Source organism: Podarcis bocagei, assembly GCF_964188305.1.
Source record: "Podarcis bocagei genome assembly, chromosome: 9".
Taxonomy (NCBI): domain Eukaryota; kingdom Metazoa; phylum Chordata; class Lepidosauria; order Squamata; family Lacertidae; genus Podarcis; species Podarcis bocagei.
Window position 1 is genome coordinate 28,672,514 of NC_138134.1, and position 27,263 is coordinate 28,699,776.

Here is a 27,263-nt window from a genome sequence, read left to right on the forward strand (position 1 = left end):
AGAAAGGAATGCACAAGCAGGCACCATTGTTTCCCTCTTATTGTTGTGTTTTGCGGGAGATGGAGAGAAAGTGAAATTAACACAAGTGACACCCAAAGAGCTACAAAACTCCCGTTAGTTGTTAGGGCCACAAATGATACCAATATGCTAATAATAATAATACAAAGAGTAAGGATTAATAAGTACCTCCGTAAGAATGCTAAGTGTTGTAACTAATACACAGTTATAATGGAACGAAGGAACAATGCTACAAGTATCGAATTAGTTAGAATTAGAGAGCAATGACAAAGTGCAAGCTAGTGATGTGTTCAAGATTAGGGACACAATCCACAACTGAGCTATGCAGCAGGGGGTGGGGTTTGCATTGACAACCTCTACACTGCTCAGCTCTCACCAACTCCTGGCATATGCAGGGCTGAGATACCTGAAATTTGGGCAACCCAGGTGGTTGTCTAGGTCAGTGTTTCCCAACCGGTGTTCCGCGGCACACTAGTGTGCCGTGGAACTTTGCCTTGTGTTCCGTGGAGGCGGGCGAGTCGGGCGGTGAGAGGCGGGGCGGCGGCGGCGAGCACACGCGGGGCGGCAAGCGAGCTCCCACATCCCATCGCCGCTCGCTACTGGGCCTGCGCATCCGCTCGCTACTGGGCCTGCCCCAGGAGGTGGGGTTGCGGGCATAACGCCCTTCCCCACGTGAGCGGGGAATCCCATCCGCCCCCACGTGAGCGGGGAATCCCATCTCAGCCCCCGCGAGAGCAGGGGAATCCCATCCGGCCACGCCTCCTGGCCAGCCAATCGGCTGGCTGGAGGGGACGTGGCTTGCCCTTTTTAGGGCCGGAGCGGAGGGGGCTCGCCCTCTCTTCTCCGGCTAGCCCCATCGCCGCTCGCTACTGGGCCTGCGCATGCTCGGCGAGCACACGCGGGGCGGCGAGCGAGCGAGCTCCCACATCCGACGGCACCAAGCAGGGGCCGTTGGCCGTGCCGGTGCCCACCGTGCCCGCCTCCGCCCAGGAGGGCGGCAAGCAGCCACCGCCGCCACCACCCCCGCCGCTGCCCAGCAACCGCGCCGCCGCCCCCGGCTCCCCGCGGCGGGTGATCGTGCAGGCTTCGACGGGCGAGCTGCTCCGCTGCCTGGGGGACTTCGTGTGCCGCCGCTGCTACCACATCCCATCGCCGCTCGCTACTGGGCCTGCGCGTGCGCGATCGCGCCTTCGGGATTCCCTTCAGCAGGCATCAAGCAGCCTGCCTCCCTGCTTTTTCCAATTAAGGGAACCTCCACTCTCCTGCCCCTCCGTGTTTCTCACCCCAAAGCCTTGTGGGCAGCAGGAAGTGGGGCCGTCCTGCCTCTACCCCACGCCGGGTGGCTGCTGACACGTCCCTTGGGCAGGAGAGGCATCCGGCTGGATGAAGGCAGCGACGCCGGGGGAACGAAACAGCACGGCAGGTCTGAGTTGGCGCCTGGAAGGACACAGACTGCTTCATGTCGCTGCATTCCACAGCTCCGAGGCTGGCAGGTGAGTGCGTGCACTCCTCTCTCTCATTTTATTTAATGTGCATTTTAGAAGCATGTGGAAATATCCTGCGTCATCAACCACTTTGGGGAAAGTGTGCGTGTGTGTGTTTGGGGCTAGATTTCATGCATGCCTTTTTTTTAAGTTCTCTTCCTGCTTCATCCACATTCACCCCCCAAAAGGCCATTTTCTGCGTGCTGAATAAATTCTGCAACTTACTATTTCATAATAAAGTAATTATAAAATACTTCCTTTGTGTTTATTTGATTCCTATTAAAGAGAGTTACTTTATATATAGTCAATATAGGCACAGAGTTAATTTTTTAAACATTTTCTAATGGTGGTGTGCCGCGAGATTTTTTTCATGAAACAAGTGTGCCTTTGCCCAAAAAAGGTTGGGAAACACTGGTCTAGGTTGCCTCGAAGGCCCCTAGTGTTATCTCTAATTAGGGCAGAGTTATTAGACATAATTACCAAAAGCAAACAGATAACATACCTTTTATTCAGCATACTTCTCAAGAAGCTATCTACTACTATATTAGTGCATATATATATTTAAAAAAAAGAATGCAGAAAGCAGAGACTGAATGATGCTCATATTCTAGAGGAGGCAAGCGCTGTCTAACATGTCCTCAGTCTACAGTTATGTGTCAATGAGAAGATGAGTTGTTACAAGAAATCACAGGCTTTTAAAAGCAAAAAAACAAAACAGAATTAACTGAAAGGTTAATTACAGAAGAAAGGTAAAACCCTGTAATTAAGCTCATACAAAAAAAAACCTTTAAGATGAAGTAGGAAGTAAGGTTTTCCCCCCAAGGCTTTTGCCAACACATGTCTTACACCATTAACTAGAATTTGACAAAAGGCAAAACAAGCTTAACAGCAACCAAATGACCATTTATCCTAAAAGGGCAGAATTAAAAGTAATGCATCATTTGCTATAATTATTTGAAGTTAAACAGCTCCAGAAAATAACAAAGATGCACTGTGATGGGGTATGCACACTGGGACATACCTTGCTGCTTTAAACAACTGAACCATTGGCCATTCAAGACCAGCACTGTATTGGAGATACGTAACCAACACATGTGCTCTAACCAGGATCTACAGTCCCTCCTCCACCACAGGTGGTGAAGGAACAGCACTATAAATGCAGAGAAAACATGGGTGGCTAACCTGCAGCACAAATATCACACATGGATCATGGAGGTTTGAGACATACTTTCATAGAAGCACATGGACCCATAGGCCTGGATAGAGCATGACAGCAATGACTATGGCATAGCGGCTCTTTCCTGCCTCCTCCTGAACAATGTGCTTTTGCCTGCTCTCGAATGCAGCAGATTAGTGGCAAACCTACTCCAAGGTACTAGTAGTTTATTGTGGCATTATCATATACTCTGGACTTGACTTGTGGCACACTTCACCCAAAAAACTGACCACCACTGAAATGAGCAAGTTTAACATGTGCATTTATCTGCCAATATGGCTAACTATCGCCCAGTCTCAAATCTTCCAAAATGCAGCAGTTAGACTGGTGACTGGGAGCGGCCACGAGACCATATAGCACCGGTCTTGAAAGACCTACACTGGCTCCCAGTACGTTTCCAAGCACAATTCAAAGTGTTGGTGCTGACCTTTAAAGCCCTAAATGGCCTCGGTCCAGTATACCTGAAGAAGCGTCTCCACCTCCATCGTTCTGCCCAGACACTGAGGTCCAGCGCCGAGGGCCTTCTGGCGGTTCCCTCGCTGCGAGAAGCCAAGTTACAGGGAACCAGGCAGAGGGCCTTCTCGGTAGTGGCACCCACCCTGTGGAACGCCCTCCCACCAGATGCCAAAGAGAAAAATAACTACCAAACTTTTAGAAGACATCTAAAGGCAACCCTGTTTAGGGAAGCTTTTAATGTTTAATAGATTATTGTATTTTAGTGTTTGTTGGAAGCCACCCAGAGTGGCTGGGGAAACCCAGCCAGATGGGCGGGGTATAAATAAATTGTTGTTGTTGTTGCTGTTGTTGTTGTGGTGGTGGTGGTGGTGGTGGTGGTGGTGGTTAGGGGTAAGCTGTAGACAGCTGTCAGAAAAGAGAGCTCAAACCAGGAGTTAGGGCGGGGGTTAGAGCTGAGAGCAGGCTTCCTTCCGACTTGTCATTCCCCATGGTAAGTGAGTTTCTGCACCACGATGAACAGTCCTCCTTCCAAGCTTTAAAGCAGGCATCCCCAAACTCGGCCCTCCAGATGTTTTGGGACTACAACACCCATCATCCCTAGCTAACAGGACCAGTGGTCAGGGATGATGGGAAATTTAATGTCCCAAAACATCTGGAGGGCCAGGTTTGGGGATGCCTGCTTTAAAGCCTGCAGAGGTGGGTGGGAATCGTCCTGGAGGTTTTGTGGTGATCCTCACCCCAACCCAACTCCCAAGACTGAGAAGACAAGTACAAGCGCTATGGCTGCTGGGTTTCTGGAGGTTGACTGAAATGCCTCAGCTGCCCAGGACCAAACAAGCTCTGGAACAGGAAATACTACAAAGAGCAACACCCCCCTCAAAAAAAATCCACAATGAAAAATTAGTTAGCAGAAGCCGTTTCTGAGAAGTAACACAGAATCAACACTTTTCCTTGAAGTTAAGTAAATGGATAAACAGCACATTTTTAGAATGTCTGCTAGCTAACTTCGAAAAGAACAGCCTTACCACAGAAAATAGTATATAGTACTTTGTAGGTGCTGTAAACTCACACATCAAGCACAGCAAGTGTGGGGCTATATACAGGAAGAAAGTAAACTTTTCATAACAAATTTTCTTTCTTGTTAATCATTTGCCAAGTACAAGGTTACACACAATGCAAGATTTGTGCATTTAATATTTGTTTTGTGAGAAGGAGCAAATGAATTGGTTTGCTGATTAACTGTGCTATGCAATTTTTTTTAAGTTACTGAATGAGAAAATTTGGTTTTATTATGCTGGGTTGACTGCTGCTCTTATGGCTGTTTTATGGTTGTGGAGCCCTACTGCTATTTTCAATGGGGAGTTTTACTATAGTTTGTTTGTTTATTTATTTGGCTAATATATTTTGTATTTTTATTTGCTGGAAGCTACCTTGGGACTGCTTGGTCCTAAGAAAATACCTCAAATAAATAAAACATGTCAAATACCCATATCTCCTTGTTTACCTATTTATTGAAGGTATACAGTACTTATTGCTTAAAGGCCTGATGATGATAAGCCTGGTTCCAATCCACATAATAAACTAATATTTAATGCTTTGAGATAAAAGTTCATGCAGGTTACCCTAACCACAGCAGAACATCAATACCTTTTTCATGTTTGTTTATTTTAAAATGTAGAGACTTTCTTTATTCCCCCAAAAGCATCCAGGATTCAGTATGTTAACTTAAAGTTATGAAACACACTAATTCAAAGAACAGAACAGTGGAAAACACCAAGTTCTGCAGAAATGACAAAATTGTGTAACAACAAGTAGATACAGTGGTACCTCGGGTTAAGTACTTAATTCATTCCAGAGGTCTGTTCTTAACCGGAAACTGTTCTTAACCTGAAGCACCACTTTAGCTAATGGGGCCTCCTGCTGCTGCTGCACCGCCAGAGCATGATTTCTGTTCTTATCCTGAAGCAAAGTTCTTAACCTGAAGCACTATTTCTGAGTTAGCGAAGTCTGTAACCTGAAGCGTATGTAACATGAAGCGTATGTAATCCGAGGTACCACTGTACAACAGTGGCGCATATTCGGTTCTCAAATATACTTCTCTCTTCTTCTCCTCACTTAAAGTTATTTCAGTGGAGACAATGAAACCAAGGTTTTGGAAAACATAAGCAATGTTCAGTAACAACAAGACCTAAGGCTGTCCAAATTGCTTTATTCAGTGTTCAAGATAAATTTACTGTAAGCAGCTACTGCATTGCTTTAGAGATCTCATCATCTGATACTGATACTTCTGGCTGGTTAGTATGACATTAAGGATGAGTCACCTAATATGAACTCTTTGTAAAAAGAGGCACCAATTAAACGGTGTGGTTGTTTTTCTGCTGAAAAAGGGTAAATTGCATCCAAAAACTTGTGATGCATAAAATATCCACTCCAAACTACAAAGTTACTACACAGTTATTATCTGTGTTACCCAATAGCAGGATAATACATGCAAACCTATAAGACAAAGAAACAGTTTCGTTTCTTTTGGTAGCCTAATGATACTCTTAAAAAGCAATTAAAAACTAAGCTTTAATGTAGGAAACCGATGTGTGACTGAAGATATTCACAATAAAACTTTGGGGGCCCTCCAGAGGTCCCTTTTATTTTGCATTCATGATTGTTTGTGTTCACAATGGTGTCAGGGCAGTTATACACAATCCCATTTTTAATACTGTTTGTGCCTGCAAAAGTTTTGGGGCAGACAGCTTATTTTTACACTTCTTAAATAATATCACAAACAGGCAATATGGAGATCACAAGTTTTTTCCTGCCCAGCCATTGACTGTCCCAGTTTAACTCGGGAGTTGGGGAGAAGAGAGCTAAAGTTAGTAAAAAGACGTAAAACATTCTTGCAATTGGGCAGACGCCCTTGGGTGCTTCATTCCAGCCACACCAGAGTCATTATAAAAACACTTTTTTCTTTATAGACCATTATTAAGGTGCAATCCTATGCATGCTTAACTGGGAATGTCTAACTAAATGGGACTTACTTCTGAGTAAATATTTCTGGGATTAGGCTGCATGTCATCAGGCCTGGAGCCTGGCTTTGTGGCAGGATGCACCAGCTGTCTGGTCCTGGAAGGTAGACGATGAGTGCTATGTGCCAGGTGAACTTATGTCTGTGACAACATTGTGGTGGATAGAAGAACGTGCAGTTTTTCTTTTTCTTGGGACTATTGTTTTGTTTTGCCCTGCCCACTTTGTCCCCTGCCCAGCACTGGAATCCAGCCTCCAGAAAATTGGGCTGAAACACATTCTATTTTTTTTTTCCGAATGGTGTAAACCACCACAATATTTTTAAAGCACTCACCAAATTGGTATAGACACAGGAGGAAATAGTGTTGCTTGCCACCGGTATCTTGACAAAACGATCTAGCCAGTGTCTATGATGAGACATGTACACTTCACACTGTACTTATTATCTCAATAATAAGCTGGGGAGAAAATCACCACTTCCGCTGCAGCCAAATATTTCTGTGCTAATGCTGGGAAGCATCCCATCTCAATAGAAGCTATACCTCAATAAATTATGTCTGAAAATGCTTTAACAAATGAGCATCAACTCTATGGATGATATGAAGATAACTTCCAGAACTGTTCTAAAAGACACAGAATTGTTACATATGAATAAACCTTACTCCTCTAGGGGAGGTATTACTACAGATGAGTAACTATTACTGTGAAACCAAAACAACTTTTCAGTGAAAGGAAGTTTTCATGGTAAAAAAGGGATATTTTGAATATGACAATACCTACTGTACTTTGTTACCCATCAACAAATTAACAGCATTTCATGTGCTATATCTGCTGTACGTTTCTACAGTTATCTACTAATGACCAGAAAATTACAACAAAGCACCACTCCTGGGAGCAAAAATTAGCAGGGGCTTAATTTCATTTCAAGAAAAAGAAAAAGAGAGAGGGAGAGGGAGGTGTGGGGAAAGGAAGAATGTGCACACTCAGCTTCAACTCAAGAGAACAGCATATAGCCCCTCTACTGTTATGCATGGCAGCATCTAAACAAAGGAACAATATTCCTGTTGAATTCCCCTTGCTAGACTGTTGCTGATATATTTTGTTTAATTATTGTACATACTGGTGAAGTCACCTTCCAATTAAGGAAGCTGGCTTCTGAACTATACCAATCACTTATAAAATCTGTGGACCTGTTCCAGCCAAATGTCAAGCCCTTCCTGGCTGTATAATGCTGACATTTTTCAAACAAATCTCTTTGCTTAGCATTACAGTAATTCAGCAAGTGAAGATTGTAACAAGAGCTGCAACTGTTGGATAGGGCAAATTTGAAGCCCACCAACTAAAGCAGTATTAGCATCGTACAATAAAGCAAACAGCAACAACTGGCTGCAGACGGACACAGAGAAAATCCATAGCTGACAAAGTTTGTCAATAAAGAAGAATAAAAGTTGGGGAAAGAAGTGCCTTTTTGTTGCTTGCTGTAGAATTAACTTGAAATTCTCCTGCCTAAGAGCTCCAGATAAGTATATCACACGTGATGGTTGAGAGGCGAAGTTATCAAGCACAGATTAGAGTAGTGATCATCTATAACTCTTTACGAGTTTCCTCTGATGGAGAACATTTTTAAAAATGCCATTCTCATTAAGTCTCATCCTTTGAATGCTGACTTCTGTGCAAAATTCCATGCAAAGCTTTATCTCCAGCCAGCATTGAAGTATAGACACACCCTCCAATTTTCTAACACTTGAGCAACTTTGGTACTAAATAAACTCTTAAGAGACTATTTTGAGTATAGCATAAGAAGCAACTAGAAAAAGTACATCACAGAATCCCATTACCACTCATATTAAGAGGGGTTACACAGGGCTGAGAAGAGCAATAATGTCACATTCCGTGAGTTTCAAAAGCCCTGTCAGCCTTATTTGCCCTGCACTAAACTTTCGGTCACTGATGGGCTGTCAGCAGCAACTAATTGACCAGGTTCAGTTCATGGACACCTTAATGTTCTCCAACTAGATTTACAATAAGAGCCCCAGTGTAGTAGGTCACAATGAAACAAATATACTATGTTTCTGCTATATATCCAAGTAAGCAAAGCTCTCTCTCTCTCTCTCTCTTTTACACATGGTTTACAAATATGAAAAGATACACTAATTCTAAGATTAAAAGCAAAGATAGTTCACAGCTGCAGAAAGATTTCGCCTTCGGGCACTGCACAATTACTCATATCTTTCACTCACAGAAACATGATTGACTCAACAATTACTGTGTAAACCATTCCTTACAGTGTTTAGAGTTCCAACACTTTAGCCTTCATATCCTTATTTGCAGTACATACAAATTCAAGGTATCAAGTACAGCCTATTATAAATGTGGCATTTTGCATCTAATAATGGCAATACCTCAGTGGCAGAGCACGTGATAAATACACAGAAGGCCCCAAGTTCAATCCTGGGCTACTCCAGTTAAAAGGATCACACAGCAGGTGAAGGGAAGAACTGCTCTGAGCAGTGGCGTAGCGTGGGTTGTCAGCACCCGGGGCAAGGCAAGTAATTTGCGCCCCCTAACCCGTGGATTTGCGCCCCCTAACCCGTGGATTTGCGCCCCCTAACCCTAACCCCCAGATGTTGCGCCCGGTGCGGCTGGCCCCCCCTGCACCCCCCACGCTACGCCACTGGCTCTGAGACCTCCAAGAGCCACTGCCAACAAGAGAAAATTCCGGGGTAGATGACATAGTATAAGACAGAGGGGTGTGTGTAGAAAGCCATGGTGTGAACAAGCTCCATTTTGTACAAATGCTTGGGAATCCACAGGCACAGATGCCAGGATAGCAGGGGCAACCAGAAAACTGATATTTGTAAAGAGCCAGGAAAGCATATGCAGGTGTAGCAATGTTTGTTCTTTTTAAAAACAATAGCACAGGAAGGTGGGGCATTTGATATAAATACAACACTGCATCTAATCTTGAAATGCAGTATCAATGAAATGGGTGGAAGGCTACAACCAAGACCCACACTTCTCATTGTTCCTCCTCTATAAAGCCCCCAGCTAGGTACACACTTTACTTACTGTGGAGCAGAAAATGAGGAAGGTGAGCTCTGCTTGTTTCTAGTAAGGCAGTTAAATACAAATGTGACAAGCAAATAAATAGCATCCACTATCTCTTTTAAATATCAAGATAGAATCTTGTGGTAAACTTTTAAAAGGTGTAACATTTGACATTCATCTCACTGTGAAGCTTGCAGAAAAGTAAGTATAAAAACTTTTCAAAAGAAAAGAGTGAAATGCAGGACAATCTGGGTTCACCCCAATATAGTTTGCTGCCCAAGGCACAAAAACAATATGATGCATTCAAGGTGGTGAAAGAAACCCAAAGACAACAAACTAAACAACTGACAACTGACTGCCCTTTAGGGTAACCCTTCCAATAAATCCAAATTAAAATTAGAAGAGCTGGGGGAATATCTAAAATATTACTTGAACTGTTGACCCCCACATCTCAAAAGGAAAGACTGTGACCAGCCCACCATAACTAATTTAACGTAATGCTCTCGGTGATTATGGAAATACAAAATACAACATGCTGTTAACAATACAGGCATAAGGAACTTGGATCAATGTTGTAAGCAGTTAAAAACAGAATCCAGAAAGTTATTCCCATGTCAATTACTGTATAATTTAGTGCCACAAACCAGAATTTTAGCCTTTTGCTCCACTCACAGTTCAATCCTATTCAAGTCTACATTGAAATAAGTTTCAGTGAATTCAATGGGACTCTGCACCTTTAAATCATGTTGATTAGAATCTGCAGCTTATTTCAGTTCATCCACAGAAACAAAAGCAGGAATGTTTATGTGAACAAGACACCACAACACAAATTAAATAGTATTGCTTCTTTCTGCCAGTGCTGTGAAGAGGTACCATTTTCTGGCATGATCTACAAAAACATGATTCACAGAGCTCACACAAATGCACCTGCCATTGTAAACATGAATTACTGCAGGGAGTGACCATTACTGTCCCATAAATAAAATTCCCAAATGTCTAAGATACACGACACAGACTCTGAGGCAAGTCCACACTAAAACAACAACAAATAAGTCTTGAGAAACATCTCAGGTACAGGAGACTTTTGGACAGACACTACAAAATCCTGGAGGAAATCCAACAAAAGCAAAAACTTTTCCAAGGTCGGCCTACTATAAGAAGCCATTACATTTCATCTTCAAATTCCTAGTATTTCCTCATATACATATCTACCTATGTCTGATGTACCAAAGGATAAACGAATACTGTATAAGGCAGTGTAAAAATCAAACCTGGAAACTTCAGCGGATCAGCTACTGAGCCACAGCTGAGTGGTAAAGCATCTGATTTTCATGCACAAGGCCCCAGATTCAGATTCAGACACAAGTTGATGAGCTTTCCTTGGCAAAGTTGTTGAGCTTTTTTTTTAGTTGTTGAACTTTTGGCCAATGAAGTTTTGGAGCTATTTTTAAGGGAATTTGCTTCAAAACAGTTAGTTGGGCACGGTTCCTAAGCTAAGTTAAACAACCGATGGGAGAGTTTGCGATTATGTTAGGCATGTGCACTTAGCTTATTTTGAGCACCATATGTGATGGGGAGGTTAAAAAATTGGAGAAAGGAGAGACAGTGACCAATTGAGCTGGGGTAGGAGGGTGGAGATATTTTTCTCACTTTTCCTACAACACTCACTAGTTAATCTACATGAACTGCCTATCAAAAAGACAGAAAAAACAAGAGACAGTACTGACAGGTAAAATGCTAAGGAAATGGAACTTTTCTTAGCAGTTTACCTGTCAAACCTGTATTCAATTCCTGACACACCAGAGGGGGTGAAAAGGAGGCAATATCCCCCCCCCCAGATAATAGGCCGCTTCTGGATGGGCGCAATGAAAACCCCCACCACTTTTCAGGAATCAATCACCGCTTTTCTTCTTCAAATCACACAATGGTTGCGTCGTGTATCACCGTATTTTTCGCTCTATAAGACGCACCAGACCACAAGACTGTTTTTGGAGGAGGAAAACAAGAAAAAAAATATTCTGAATCTCAGAAGCCAGAACAGCAAGAGGAATCGCTGCGCAGTGAAAGCAGCAATCCCTCTTGCTGTTCTGGCTTCTGGTATAGCTGCGCAGCCTGCATTCGCTCCATAAGATGCACACACATTTCCCCTTACTTTTTAGGAGGGAAAAAGTGAGTCTTATAGAGCAAAAAATACAGTATACTATACTTACACACACCCTCCCCTTGTCTATCAGGAGGAAAACGCATTTGACAAGAATTCAGTTGGGCAGAAATCATTAGGAGGTCGCTGAAGGGGTAAAGGACTGAGTGGGAAGCAGGAAAGTGCGCGCTTTCCCAGGAAGATGCCCAGGTGGCCTTCCTCCCCTTGGGGCAGAGGGAACAAAAAACGTAACCTGGGCTCCCTCAGAACCTTTCCAAGTTGCCAGGCGGAGCTTGGGGGGGGGGGGTGTTGACATCCGTCGGCCCTGTGCAGGCGCACCCCGCGCCTCCCCGCTCCCGTCCACTGGGGGACGCCGCTGCTTCCCTCGTCCTGCCTCGGCTTGCCCCGCGCGCTCGGCCCCGCGCCCCGGGCGCGCGCTTACCCAGGCACTTGATTCGGAAGCCCGCGGGGGGCTTGAGGGACCTGCGCATCCAGCCCTCGCGCAGCGCCTCCAGGTGCTCCTCCTTGCCCTGGATCAGCAGCACCTGCTCGTCGATCCAGCCCAGGAAGAAAGTCTCGGCCACCGCCGCCGTCACCTTCTTGTTCCAGAAATGCTGCATGTTCTCCTGCTTGAAGTCGGCGAAGATCTCGTAGCCGATGTGGTGGCGACCCAGAGAGTCGCTGCCCGGCGGCGGAGGTGCTCCTTCCCCTTGCTGCTGCTGCTGCAGCCGCCGCCGCCGCCGCTTGCCCTCGCCTTCCCCGTCGTCGTCGTCCTCCGCCTCTCCGCCGCCGTCCTCCTGCAGCTCCTCTCGGTGCCTGGCCGGCCGCGAGGCAGCCTCTTCCCCGCCGCAGGGGCTCAGGACGATGGCCAAGGAGTGCGGGGCGATTTGCAAGAACTTCTCCATCCGGCGAGGCATCGCGGCGTCGGAGCGCCGAAGAAGCAGTAGTCGAAGCAGCCGCTGCCTGGCCAGGAGCGCCGGGCACGGCACTGCGCGCGGCGCTGGCAGCCTGGCGCGGTTCCCAGCTTCGCCAGGACGGACCGCCCCCGCCGGCCCAGCGGCAGGTTCCGCGTCTCCCCGCCTTCTCCCCGCTCGCTGCACGTGGACGCCTGGCCCGCCTCCCGGGCGACCCTCAGCGGCGCCGCCCTCTCCCTGCGCCGCGGGCTCCCTCGCAGACCGGCTCCTTTGCCGCGTTTGCTTCAGGTTATAAAGCCGCTCTTTTCAAAGCAAAAGAAAAGTTTTAAGGGCGGCACACAGCATCATACAACACTCGAGGAAATTATTAAACTACTTTCGCCCGCCTCCAGTTCAGGGTTGCCACCCACAGGGCCCCGCTGTGTATTTTAGCTACTGGAAGGTTGGGAAAGGGAACTTAATTCACCGCCTGGAACTTGAGGACTGTTCAGTCCTGTCAGGCAGCTCTTGAAAAGCGCGCGCGCGGGCGCTGTGAGGAATTGGCAGCCCTGATCCACTGCTAGAGAGCGAGAGAGTGGAAGCGTTCTCTCCCTCCTCCCGGTCGCACCCCAGTTCAACAAGTCACCTGGGCCATTGTAAATTCCTTTAAAACTTCAAAGGATGAAATCAGACCTACAGAACCTACTCGCAATTTACATGTCACTTGAAATAAGCAAGATACCGTACAAGATGATGGTTGTCTACCTTTTCTGTTTTTAATTCTTACATAACATTCTCTTACAAAGAGTATAAGATAAACGATGACAACTGTATAATTGGTGCACTAAGATATGTAATATGCATACAGACACACACATATATCACACACATTTTTTTAAAAAAACATTCTTTTCTTACTACCTGAATAGCAAACTTGGCGACAGCTCCTCGACTATTATTACTGGTCATCTTGTGACGAGAGATAGTATTTTAAAAATTCTGAATTGACAGCTATTTAAATACTGAGGGATTATTTTAATTATTATATATCTCACCATGGGCATAATTTAACCAATGCAGTATTATCTTCAAGCATCATTGATTACATTGGAGAGCCAGTATATATTGAATTTAATTGTTGCTATCTAAATAAGATGAAGTGTTTTAATTTTGCTGATTCATGAAATTTAAATTTTTATCACTTTAGAAACATGTTACCTATCTCAAACTTTAGGTTCTGAAAGGTACAAACTTTAAGGGTTGGGTGGGTTTTTAAAACACATAGCAGCTTAAAATGTTTAAAATACAAAAAGCCCAGTAAATCTAAACACCCAAATAGTTTTACCAAAATCCACCAAACCAAAGCAGAGAAAAGGGGTTAAAAAGGAACAGTATCCCAATACCGTGCCCAGTGCACAACACTTCATCCTAGATTTATTTTTTAAAATGCAAAATAATGGCATGGTGAAAGCATTTTGTTTCTGTTATAAGGTTGTGTTTTACTTTCTATTATCTGTTACAGATCTGATGTGCATAAGTGTCCATTCTTCCCAGTGGACTTCAGGGAAAACTACTATCTGTAAAACAAAATACTAAATACTGACTGACTCATTTGTGGTTAAATAGGAATGTAGGAGACAAAACTCGAAAGGAAAGTAATAACTGTACTACCAAAAGTAAAGTTACAGTTAACATTAATGCCCTTGATAGCACCAGGCTATGGTTGATAGAGGCCCTAGGCACCATGATAACTGTTTTAACAAAAACTTTAAAAAGTATATTGTAAATTATACTCTAGTGTCCTTTCTTCAGTGCTTCCCTAGAATGGACTTGTTAGGGAGTCCATGTTCTCTTGTAATCTCTTCCAGCTGCAAGTATTAACTGCAGCTATAATTTCAGGGTATCACAGAATTCTCTGGATTGTGGCCATGTTCCACATTAATAACACCGCCATGAAAGCTGCAATCATATATCACTTCTTCCTTCTCTGCTTTGTGCCATTCCCTGTATTCGACTGGATCTAGCAACAGATAAACAAAATAACCTTGATGACTACTCTTACTTGTTGAAACTAGTCTAAATTAATTTAAGCATGTATGTGGGAAGGAAAATGTTGAGAACAAGGCAAATGAAGAGATAATTGTAGGTAATTTGTCTAAAGGTTTTCTGGCTGGGGATAGTATTTCACGCGCACGTGGGCAGCGAGGCATACTCTTAGAACAGAACCTGATCAAGGCAGTACGTATAAATCTTTTTTAGTTGACAATATATTGTGCCATACACTGAAAATAACTGCCCATGAATTAGCACTTCTGGGTTGTTTTGTTTTTCCTGCAGCTTCTAAACAGATAGTAGGCCAAGCCCAAACAATACCCAACTGTCTTTAATTTATCCTTTTAACTGCTACCACCATGCAAAGTAAGTGGGAGACATAAAGGAAAAATAAAGTTTCCTGCTAAATGAAACATATCCCTGACGTCATGCCACCACAATATTAATTTTTATGTATTTCTTTAGGTTTACAAACCACTTAATTGCAAGTCTCAAAATGGTGTATCAATAAGACACAACTAAAATTAACAAAATGATTTCACACAGACACACAAAATTATATTATTACTGAGGATTAGATTCCTCATTTGTACTGTTACAAGGATAATTAGCTGACATCACAACTCAGCACTGACTGAAGCTATTCCAGTGTGATTTTCCTATAGATTGGGTGGCTCCCAAGAATTAGGATTATAACGGCAGCCAAAATATCTCCTTTCCCCACACACATATATAATTACTCTTTTTTTTACACTCAAACAAAAAGACAACTGCAGCAGTAGTCTATTTCCTTCTCATTGTTTTCTTCATTTTAAAAATGCAAATGTAAACACTTACTGAGGTAGGTGTAAGCTTAAATAAAGTGTTTTGCGCCTCTGTAGTCCATAAGGGTTGCCAGCACTTTCAGAATTTGGGTACTGGTATGAAAATAAACATCAGGATCCAAATCTTTTGCCAGCTGAATGAAAGAGTAAAATGGATAATAAGCAACTGCTAGCCATCTATTTATAGAGTTTGCTTGCCAGATCCGTAACCTGACCGGAATCACCTGGTGCTGTAGTAAACCCCTATTGCAGCAGTGGGGAATGTCTGTTCAGTGGCTTGCAAGTGCTAATAACCAGCTGATCATCGGGGCTTGCAAAGCACAGTGCATGGTGCTTTGCAAGCCCCAGTGCAAAGCTGATTGCCGGGGCTCCCATGCTCAGAGGTATGAAAAATGGGTCACCTGGCGTAATTATGACAGGTGAATAATAGGTGGATGGCCTGGCTAACCTGTCAAACATGGCCTGTGAGTGAGATGCAGCCCTCCACCCAGATGCAGTTCCCCACCTCATCCTTATTGGGTCACATCTAAATAAACTTAAGAGTTCAGCACTGCAGCTACTCCCCTTTAAAAAATAAATAAATCAAAGAATGTTTTTTGATTTTGAGGGCCTAGTCATTTTTCCAAGACACGGAAGTGTATGAAGCTTCCGGGGTTACTTGGTTTCGATTCATTCTGAAGTGGGAAATAACCGCCAGCTTTTACTTTGCTGTAAATATCAGCTGACACTGATAATTTTGGGCTTGCACAAGTGGGGACATACCTTTGCTGGTGGCAAAGAAGGGATAGGGGCTCTTTTGGCCCATTGATTGAAGTGTAACTGGTCCTAGTGCTTTCTCTCTCCCCTGTAACTCAGCAATTATGTCCAATTGCTGAGCAAGCCATAGAGACACAACACTGAGAAAAACCTTATACTCTAGATCAGTGGTTCCCAATTGTTGGTCCATGGAACTCGGGGTATCTGCATAACCCACCCATGGCACCATTCACATGGTAACAAAAACTACTATAGACTTATAAAAAATTTCAAAAGTAGGGGGTCCACTTGGCTTTTGAAAAACAGGGTGCCTGCAGTGCTTAGCTAATTAGGAACCACTGCTGTAGATTTTGATCCTTTTAATGGTTTGCTACTTATGTTATATTGAATCATTAGAAACAAATGAAAATAGAAAGAGCAAAACAGTTTTTAATATTGCAATGACAAAATGTACCAGTGATTTGTGGTGGGGCATATGTACATCTAACAGAAATAAAAAGGATTTATATACTTTTTTTTTTTTGCACAGAGTAAACATTTAAGATGTAATGTGCAAAGTTACAAATTAAAAAAATGTTGCGCTTAACACATAGTTTACAAAGGGATGGAATGTAGAAACAAGTAAAACCGAAATACACTACCAGCGGGTGGTGGTGGTTGTTTTCTTTTTGGCGGGTCTTCACTTGTGTTTATATAATAACCTTTTAGTAAGAGAAGACAGACGGCTCCGTTGTACAATAGCCTACGGGTCTGGACACACCCTACAACACTCTGCCATCACAATGACAAAATCAATAAAGAAAAGTGCTATAACCTTGACTTAAAATGGAAAGGAAACCACTAACCTATATTAAAAAGATATGCCATCAGCACAATGTATTTTTTCATTCTCTTCTTCAATAGCTATTATTTTAGGTGTATGTATGGATTTTAAACTATTTGCCACAAGATTGTTCATGCTTAAGGTTTCTGAAGGCCATAATTCCTTAGTGACTACCAGCATGAAAAGTCTTTAATCCCCCCACTAGATGTTTGGAAATTCTTCTAGTAAAGATTCCAGATCTCCCCCCCCCCCCAGTTGCTGTTGCTTTTTTTTTAATGTATCAGGAATGTTGTTAAGGGGCAAGCATTTCATGTCAGATCTTTCTCTTCCTTTTGCAAAATAACTATAAAAAAACTCTTTCCCCCCCTTGCTTACAGGGTGACCTAGCACACCCTGCTGTGCAGTGCCAATGAGACCATAGCCATCCAACATTTTAATTTGCCCAGACACATTTATGTCATGGGCCTGTGATCCTGGCCTTTTAAATACTGAAGAACACCCCAGTTCTTTATTTCCCAAACCTGCTTTGTGTTTTTGCATGAATTGTTCATTAAGAAACAAGAAACACAAGTAACAAAAGAGATTGTAAACTTCTTGGAGGAGAGACCAATAAAAAAATTCCAACACAGGGAAGGGAAATGGACGGAAGGATAAAGCAGGGCAAGAATGTGTGTTCAGTTTGGTTCCACATAAACTTAGCTTCAATAAGGGTTGAAGATTAAGGGGTTGTGCCAAAGGTTTAACTAAAAAGGTGGCTTTAGAAGGAGGACAGAATTAATGCAATGCAATGTGCTCTGAAATGGTGTTCCAGAGATGTATTTCCTTTGTTGTTTATGCAATCAAACATACTGAAAGCCTTCAAACAATAGAAGAGACTGGGGGTTCTTGAACAAGTAGATAACCATTTTTTTCTTGTCAAGTTCCATGACTCTTTGACAGGGTCATGTGCAGGCTTCATGTTGGTGGCAAAAAGGGGATCTTATACTGTTAATGCAAATGAAAAATCAGGAGGACTTAATGCATCTTCTACCCTTATGGTCTATTTTTACTCACATTGGTTGTAAAGTCCACCAGAGTGCACTTTATACAGCGTCTGTGGGCAGATTTTTTCCTTCCTTTAGACCTTATGAAAGGCAAGCCAACTTTTTAAGGGCTCAAGAGATGGCATTTATAATGCTGCTAATACTATGTGAAGAAAATCAATGTTGGATTGGTGGACTAGAAAGGCTGCCCCTCTTAGGAATGGCTTAAAGATGCTCACCCAGTGATAGACCACAAATAATCAGCTTGTATTTTAACCAAACATCAGAATTTTGAAGAAAATAAATGTGCTTGTGAAAGTCTTAAATTTAAAATTTCAAAGCAGCAAAAAAAAAAAAGCAAATAAAATTCAGCCTCAACTCAGCATTGTTATGTCTGGGATGTTGCAGCTCAACTTATGCAATGGTTAGTAAGCATAAGATTTCAAGAGCAGCTTTAAGATCAAGCTAGACTGATCTTGCAGCAATAACTGGTCAGTTTACTTCTAAAGCTTGTATATCCCATCTCAGTTGCACAACATACTTCTTCAGGATCAACACTGCTTTGTTACAATTATTATTTTATTTCTACAATTTGTTATTTTCTGGTTTAAAGCAACTTGATTTATTCATTTTTTCATCAAAATGAGGTTCACTGCATTCATGAGGCTAGAGGAAGTTAGTCACATATTTTCTCTTCTCCCTTGTCCCTCAGTATAGTTGTGTCATTATTTATTTATTTATTTTTTAAAAAGACATTTGGTTCATTTCCAGATAGCTGCTTATCCGGTCAGCTGGCCACAATAGTAGCACTGAGGCAGATCTTGCCATGGTCTTAGATTCCTTTAGGAGGAAGATGAAGACATATCCACCTCCACTAGGTGTTTGAAGGTGAGGAAGTATACTTTTTGACATTGGGTTGGTCATCAATACTACCATATGGGTGACCCTTTTATTAGTACAAAGCCAGCTACAATAATGCCAAATGCTACTTTAGAAACCTCCTTCAGGTTACAGGTGTAAACCTGCTTCGGATGACATTTATGCCATTTAAAAATATTACCGTATTTTTCGCTCTATAACACGCACCTGACCATAACACGCACATCGTTTTTAGAGGAGGAAAACAAGGGGAAAAATATTCTGAATGAAACAGTGGACGTATCATTTTTGTGCTTCATGCTGTGGCCACAGACATGTGATCTGATGGTGAATTTGGGGTGACCCAATGCAAAAATCCTGAGAATCCCTGTGGATCCATGCTTTGTAACCACGTTTTTGCACCATTGCAGCCCCAGGCAACAGTGGGTGCGTGATTTTTTTTGGGGGGGACAGGCTGTAGTCATGGACATGCTATGTGCTCTGATGGTGAATTTTGGCTGACCCAATGCAAAGATCCTGAGGATCCATGTGGATCCATGCTTTGTAACCACGTTTTTGCACCATTGCAGCCCCAGGCAACAGTGGGTGCGTGATTTTTTGGGGGGGGCAGGCTGTAGCCATGGGCATGCTGTGTGCTCTGATGGTGAATTTGGGGTGACCCAATGCAAAGATCCTGAGGATCCATGTGGATCCATGCTTTGTAACCACATTTTAAGTGGGGAGGGAAGGAAAAACACAGAAGGCTAAGAATGCAGGAGAGGGCTATAACGTGAGGAAAGGAAGGCAAAAGTTTCCCCCCACCCACCCACCCAAGCCAGCCAGCGTGTGCTCTCTCTCTCTCTCTCTCTCCCTCTTTAAATGGAAGAAAGCATATTTGAATGCTGTGTGTCTCCAAAAACAAAAAGCAGGAAGTCAAATCAGAATTTTAAGCCGAACCTGTAGTCTCTCTTCCCTTTACAAACATTGTTCCTCCGGAGCAGGGGCAGGATAGAAGGACGGACGCTCTGCTTTCCCTCTCTACTTGCCTGGAGGGGAGGGGCTTTCCCTGCTCTTTGTTCGGACGCTCTGCTTTCCCTCTCTACTTGCCTGGAGGGGAGGGGCTTTCCCTGCTCTTTGTTCGGACGCTCTGCTTTCCCTCTCTACTTGCCTGGAGGGGAGGGGCTTTCCCTGCTCTTTGTTCGGACGCTCTGCTTTCCCTCTCTACTTGCCTGGAGGGGAGGGGCTTTCCCTGCTCTTTGTTCGGACGCTCTGCTTTCCCTCTCTACTTGCCTGGAGGGGAGGGGCTTTCCCTGCTCTTTGTTCGGACGCTCTGCTTTTCCCCTCTTCTTGCCTGGAGGGGAGGGGCTTCCCCTGCTCTTTGTTCCGTTTGAGCAAACACAGCAAGGAAACAGAGAGGGCGGGCAGTAAGACCCTGAGGCAGAATGCAGGAAAGCTGCCACTTGCTCTCTTCAGGCTTCCCTTCTCCCTGAAGCGCGGTTTGATTTTTGCCTCATTTTTCGGCTCCAGGGACCACACATTCGCTCCATAACACGCACAGACATTTCCCCTTCCTTTTTAGGAGAAAAAATCTGCGTGTTATAGAGCGAAAAATACGGTATCTCCTAAACCTGTATCATACTATAAAGACACTATTCATCTCATAAATTGCTGTAAAAATTCAGGATAGCACTCCTTGGTGCTTAGATCGCACTTCAAGCATTCCGAAGTGCATTGCCTATGTTATGCCAGCAATTGTCAACAGACCTGGAAATTAAGCCAGTTGTTATCCTCATACTGCAGATGAAGGGACTGAAGCTGAGAAAAGGCAACTTGCTTAAGGCCTAGCAAGTTCATGGCTGAGGAGATATTTGAACAAGGAAATTTCCCAGCTCACATTGTTAGCTCACATTGTACCCTGGGCTCTGATCTTCCTTTAGATCCAAAAGGAGACACACTATGAGATCCAAAAGCCAAAGCTTAAATTAATTTATTGAACAATGAAAAAAATCACGAAACACTTTTATTTACATGATTTACTGTGACCGGCTCACATGAACATTGATAGGATGAATTTCTGTTAACTAATTGACATTCTGCATGGAGAGTTAACCCTGATAGAGATTGACTGGATAAAAGTCTGAAGACTGGATGATATTGCTGCAGTGTAATGGCCTTTTTCCACAAAATGGCTTCCAGTTAGCAACTAGAGTTTACAGTAGAAAGCATTTTTAAGCCAGTCCATGGTAGCAGACCTGGCTGTGAACTGCTAAAATTAAGCATATGGCTTCACACATGAGCCAAATGTTTCAGCTTCTCCCAAAAGGCCTACCATAGCAATAGGATAGTTTTGCAAGGGTGGCCAAGCATTTAAGATGCATTTGGCTACTTGATAACAAAATCCAGCCATATCATTTTGTAGTATTGTGGTATTTAGGGTTTCTCTTCTCCTATAGTAAATGACTGTCAAAGGATGCTGAAGAGCTGCTTGAAAAAGCCAAGGGTTGTTCAGTGGCAAAGTTGCCATTAGGAACTAGCAGCTTCTCAATACTGCTATCATTGCCTCTTCATGAGAAAGGCCCCCAAAACAGCTTCCCAGTGGTTTGCACAGCACTACTAATAGCCAGCAACTCTCAATTATCACCAGATGCAAGCACAAAATGACACTTATTCATGGAATGCTTCAAATTATCAATCATGCATCAAGTAGCTAGTGCCTAAGAAGACAATAAGCATATGAAGTGAATCCTGTTCTGTACTCGAAACATAGAAGGGCACAAAAAGCAGGTTCTAAAAGCAAGTGAGACTTAAATGCTATAGAAATTGAGGGCCAGTGGTGGAATCAGTTATTATAGCAAACACCACAGGCGTTGCACCTCAAAGACTGGCTACTGAAGGCAGAATAAATTTTCTTCTTCTTTTTAGCCAAGTTAACGTCATTCATATTGCCAAAATATTCCATATACATAATAAATAGCACTTCCGTTTCAGTGAAGTCCAAGAAAAAACCCGCACACTTAGAAAAACCCGCACACGCAAAATTAGAACACTGACTTTCCCCCATATATTATTTGTTCGAATCAAGTCCATAAAGAGACTCAATTAAGACTTTAAGCAGTTGTTTTGGCTTTTAAGTTTTTCATTTGTAGACTGAGCAAAATTAGTTTGGAAAAAGCAGAGTTCTATAAAGTATGTGCAAAACTCTCCCCCTTAAGTGCATGAATCCACAGTTACGCAGCAGCGATAGAAGCATCATCTGGTTGACGGCCCTGTGGCTTTAGAAGGAAGAGAGAACAGATTTAATATTTAAGTTGAATCTACAAGTATACAGCAGTACAGTACAAATCTACATACCAATATTGGTTTCTTGCCTTTTAGAATTCACTCAGCCCCAAACTGTAAATCCACTGTACTGCAATTCATGGCACAGACTAATATTACTTAGAAGCAGATGCAGCTAGAGTAGCATCCTCCTCCTAGCAGCTACGTTGGGATTCATTGGGGTGGGGTTGGAACAAGCCAGTGGCGAGGTTCAGGAGCTCTGGACCTGCAGTGGTGGCATTCTTCACCACCAAACCAGAGCTTCACTGACCTCACCGCCTCCTTGCCCCCCATCCTCATCCTCACCCCCAGCCCTCTTCATGTGCAACTGCTGCTTAGAAACTCTGCATATTTACTGTAGAGAAAGTTGCCTAGGGTTCTACTCTTAAAAATATTTAATTGGAGGCACGTCCCATTGAGATTAGTGAGCACTGAAGGATTGTTAAAACAAACACTGTTAGGCGTTGGCTACAAGGAAGCAATGAAGTTCAGGCTATAATGATGAAGAGCATTACATTCATTCACTGGTGGAAATAATGTAAGAGTGATTTTTCATATTTTCTTGGATCACTTCTAATCCAAACAAAAAGGAGTTTGGACATGTGTTAGTTACAGCAGAGTCACAGGCAGAAGGCGGCAATAATTAGATGGCAACTGCACTTTGAGCATCCTTCTCTTTTTTCGGATTTCCATCAGCAAGCTGCTCCACTATTAAAAAAATGTTTATCTAATGTCTCTCATTCTGTGGGACTAACAATACTGCATTTTGTTACTCTTAAAGAAGATAAATACATGCCACTTAATTAGAAACTTTACAGCATGAGCAAGATGACTCCTATCATTCTTCCAGATTTGTAAAATTCCACCTAGTTTTCAAAAACATTAGTAGCAATAGCTTAGAATGAATTTTGAACTGATGTCACTGGCTCCAACAGTCTCTATAGATACAATGCACAAAAGTATAACTTGCAAAATGACAATTCTTTAGCATTTAAGACCACAATTTTATTACATCTAAGCAACTACAATACTTATAATGGCAAGTATCTTTAACATTATTTCAGTGCTGAGGGATTATTAAGTCTAACACAATCCGGGACTCAGTTTATTCAACTTTTTTTCCTTTAGAGCAGAAAGGGAATGAAATGTATCCCTTAGGGAAGCCCCCCACCCTCTTTTAGGAAGAGAAACTAATATTGCCATGTATGAGAGTATGGGCAAGAAGGAAGTACAGCTAAAGATGCTACACATGCTTAGAGCTTCTTTCCCAAAGGCAGCAGGCTTATGTCTCTAGCTGGCAAAAAGGTGTAGCAACGTAGGTGGTTCATCTCAATAGTATATTGATTGTCAGAATGTATGGGAAACACCCATCCTTTTTGGCTGTAATGCAAATCAAGTAGAATGAAGAGCTATGACAGGGGAGGGGATTAGGTTGTGTTTTTTTAAATGTAGTTCACAAAAGGCACATCACATTTTTTCAACTATTTCACTAACACTGCCTGGACATGTCTCTTCCTAGCCACTAGCGTAACAGTAACATAATGAGTATGAATATTTCAATTAACGTAGACCAATTCTTGCTATGAAAAAAAGGGCTTGGGAGAAAAGACTCATTAATCAACTTCATAGTGCCTAATAATTCCACTATCATATGAATACTTTTAACAAATGCCAAAGAAGCCATTGGTGCTTTGTGTTCATATTAGACTCTTTTCAATTCCAGTTATTTCCAGGTTTGATTTAGCATCATGGTAATTCATAACCCAAAGAGATATTTACTCTATCTTGAAACTATTTCAACTAAGCATCTTACAAATTATATTTGTATATTTGAAATATAATATGAAATAGCAGCTATTGTTTGCCTAATTTTAATTTGGATCACAGACTACAGGCAGAAGCTTTAGCACATTTTACAGACTGAATAGATACTCTGGTTCTCTCATAAAATGATGTAAGCTAGTCTTAACAGGAAGTATTTCCTCAGAATCCCAATTAAATTATTGCAAAATGCAGTCAACAAGAGCCTTCTAATTGACTATACTCCAAATTATAGATTTGCTTCTTACATTTTGCAATTTCTGGGTAGATGCTATGCCAGCTTGAAAAGTCTAGCCTAATACTCAACTGTCTTTAAGCAAGACACATGTACTGAAATAGCTCTAAACAGCACAGATGTCATTATTATACCTTACCTTTACAAATATGTGTGTTGGTATAAATCTTCTAAGCAGCTGGTTGGTGAAATTTGGAAACCGTAGGAGATTGATATTAAGTGATGGCAGCTGTTGATATCCAGCCATGAGAGGATAGAAGTTGTATAACATTTCCTGTTCGGTACCAGGAAGGATTCGCAATCTTATCTAAAAATACAGTTCAAAGTCCGTAATCAGTCCTTTTTTGGGATTTCGATCTCAATCTAGGCTATTTAAACGTTTGTCTGAAGCAGTGAATCATTAGTATGTTCTTTTTATTCCCACTCAATTTCTCAACCTCCTCGCTCTTTCAACTTTAACCTTGTAATTTCAACCCTCCTGACCGGCACTTGCAAAGGCTCAAGTATATCTTGTGACTGTTACAAGTTGTCTGTTTCTTAAATGGCAGCTGCTGAAGTCACAACCGTATCAGAGTTCCCCATGGAAAAGGTAAAGGACCCCTGGATGGTTAAGTCTAGTCAAAGGTGACTATGGGGTGTGGTGTCCATCTCGCTTTAGGCCAAGGGAGCCAGTGTTTATCCACAGTCAGCTTTCCAGGTCATGTGGCCAGCATGACTAAACCGCTTCTGGTGCAATGGAACACCGTGACGATTTCCATAGCACACAAAACACTGTACCTTCCTGCCGCAAAAGTACCTATTATCTACTTGCACTGGGATGCTTTCAAACTGCTAGGTTGACAGAAACTGGGACAGAGGAACAGGAGCTCACCCTGTCACACAGATTCGAACCGCTGACCTTCCGATTAGCAAGCCCATGTAATGAATGGGAGCATACAGTTTAAGGTAATAAACCATACAATTTCCTACCACCATCATTCTTTTCTTTCCCTACCCTCTCTCTACTCTAGTTTCTCTCTCAATTATAGATAAATGCAAAGTTCCCCCCATATATATCTGTATATACAAACTTAATATTTCAGATTTATGTAAAAAGTCATTCTTCCCTCAAACAAGGATATCTTGTGGTTTTTATTCCCCAGTTTCTCCACCTCTAAGTTTTGCAAATGGACACAATATTCAGAACACTATTGGACATGTTTAGGACAATCAAGTTATCCTATGTGTGAGTCAGATAATAGTTTGAAGGTATGCAAGAGGTTTTTTCCAATATCCCACAACTGTAACAAAATACTTCTTTTAAGTTTGGAGTCTAAGCCATACCTGCTTAAGGCCAGAAAACATGAAGGCTTCACTGGGTTCCACTAACACTTCCACATCTTGAACAATATTGGTCTTATTTTGCAGGTGATATTTTACAGGTAAGGATTCTCTGACTCGACCAAACGAGGGCAAATCTTTGGAAAGAAAGTGTAACAGAAGTTACATGTATTTCAGCAAAAATAGCATTTATTGTTGCTTTCTCAACTTTGCAAGCATATATTAACACTATTTAGGGTTATATACCTCAGAAACCAAGAAGATTAAAAATGTACTAAACACAGGAGTAACCATGAAAACATTGTAGCTTCACGTAGGACTGACGAAAATACCAGTCTCTTTTTAGACACTGTTAAGTTGCTGAAGTGCTGCAAGGCAAATTCCATCTGTCAGCAGTAAGTGAAAAGGGAAGGTTGTGCATTACAGTCTGGATTTTTAAAAAATGGAACTAGAGTAACCTATTTCAGTCTTTTGCTTTTATGAAAATTCACATCTGTAACAAACGAATGGAGCATCACTTCTTTCCCCAGAAACATACAAAATGATGGAACATACAAAACATGCAAAATGATGCGCCATATCACCAGCAGCTTCATGGCCTAGCAAAGATTTGAACCCAGGATGTTCAGCCTGTCACACTCATTGGACAGGTTTGGGAGTCGGTCTGCTTTTGTATGTTTCTGGGTAAAGAAGTGATGTTCAAGAAATGGTGTGTCTTCTCATGGAAGTTTTCTTAAGATGGAAACAGGTGACAAGCAGAATTTGCATCTATCAATTGTGTGAACTGTGATCTTTTTTTGCCTCTTATATTTTAGAAACTGGAGCGAGTTGTGGCAGCACAAAGGGTTGGATCTAAACTTAGTCATACTTACAGCAGACCTACTGAAATCAATAGGACTTATGACTAACTTAAATTGCATTGATTTTAGTGGATCTAATCCAAGTATGACAAAGTGGACCCAACCCAATCCTTAACATTTCATGGAGAAATGACTTTGTCCACAAACTACGTTAGTAAGCAACACTTTTGCAACACACCAGAATCTAATTTTGCACTGCGGTTTGAGAGCATCTGAGGTCGAGTATGACTTTATGCATAAATTTACATTACCTGCGTTAACATGGAGTGGGATACTTTCTGCAATAACGTGGGGGAGTGTGATCACAGTATTAACAACAGGTATGCTCTTCTCAGCTGTGCGCCTTTAAAAGAAAACAGAGATAAATATTTTAACACTACAAAAAAATCAGCAGTAAACGACTTCTTAATTTTCAGTTTAAAAGATAAGAGGAAAGAGTTACAAGAAAATCAAATTATTAGAGGCATGGGATAAAAAGGGATCTAGGATCTAGGTGACAAAAACAGATTTGCACAATTCAGTGCTTTGCATAATAAGTCAAGATAAGTATTGTGAAGAATTATAAAGGTTATAAAACATGAACACCAAAATACAATAAGGGCAGATGGTTATGGGAACAGAAAAGCATAGGGACCTTGTTTTTCAGCTTTTCATTTTGCCAACAGCACTTTCTACTCAATGCAGATTATTTTTGTTTGCTTTAGGTTTTTTTAGGTTGTTGCAATACCTAGATATGAACTTAGAATATACAATGGCCATAAATTTTAGGGATGAGTGAAATACATAAAATAAATTTTGCAGAAAGATCTATGTTCCTGAATTTGATAAAATACTACAGTGGTACCTTGGTTCTCAAACTTAAATCTGTTCTGACTCCCGAAACCATTCAAAAACCAAGGTGCGGCTTCCGATTGGCTGCAGGAGCTTCCTGCACTCAAGTGGTAGCCGCATCGGACATCCGGCTTCCCAAAAACGTTTGCAAACCGCAACACTTACTTCCGGGTTTGCGGAGTTCGGGAGCTGATTTGTTCGACAACTAAGCCGTTTGAGAACCAGTATTTGGATTCTGCCTAAAACTACAGCCTAGCTAGAATCCACAAC

The 27,263-nt window shown here is 42.3% G+C and overlaps 2 protein-coding genes across 6 annotated transcripts in view; both read right to left on the reverse strand.

Moving 5' to 3' along the window:
- STOX2 (storkhead box 2) overlaps nt 1-12,372 on the reverse strand; it is a 133,056-nt gene extending 120,684 nt beyond the window's left edge. For both annotated transcript variants that reach the window (XR_014011735.1, XM_081208763.1), the window contains exon 1: nt 11,823-12,372. Coding sequence is in view for 1 of the 2 variants with exons in the window: in XM_081208763.1 (XP_081064889.1) it covers nt 11,823-12,297 (475 nt within the window). In the remaining variant the exon portion in view is untranslated. The remainder of the gene's footprint in view (nt 1-11,822) is intronic.
- Nucleotides 1-27,263, reverse strand: part of TRAPPC11 (trafficking protein particle complex subunit 11) — a 77,472-nt gene that overhangs the window by 25,735 nt on the left and 24,474 nt on the right. For 2 of the 4 annotated variants that reach the window (XR_014011733.1, XM_081208736.1), the window contains exons 27-29: nt 26,414-26,505; nt 25,306-25,439; nt 24,122-24,289 (exon numbers count right to left, since the gene is read on the reverse strand). Coding sequence is in view for 3 of the 4 variants with exons in the window: in XM_081208736.1 (XP_081064862.1) it covers nt 24,122-24,289; nt 25,306-25,439; nt 26,414-26,505 (394 nt within the window). In the remaining variant the exon portion in view is untranslated. Of the gene's footprint in view, nt 1-20,577; nt 21,881-24,121; nt 24,290-25,305; nt 25,440-25,862; nt 25,983-26,413; nt 26,506-27,263 lie in introns of those variants that run through there. The other 2 variants (XM_081208735.1, XM_081208737.1) reach the window with 2 other exon arrangements.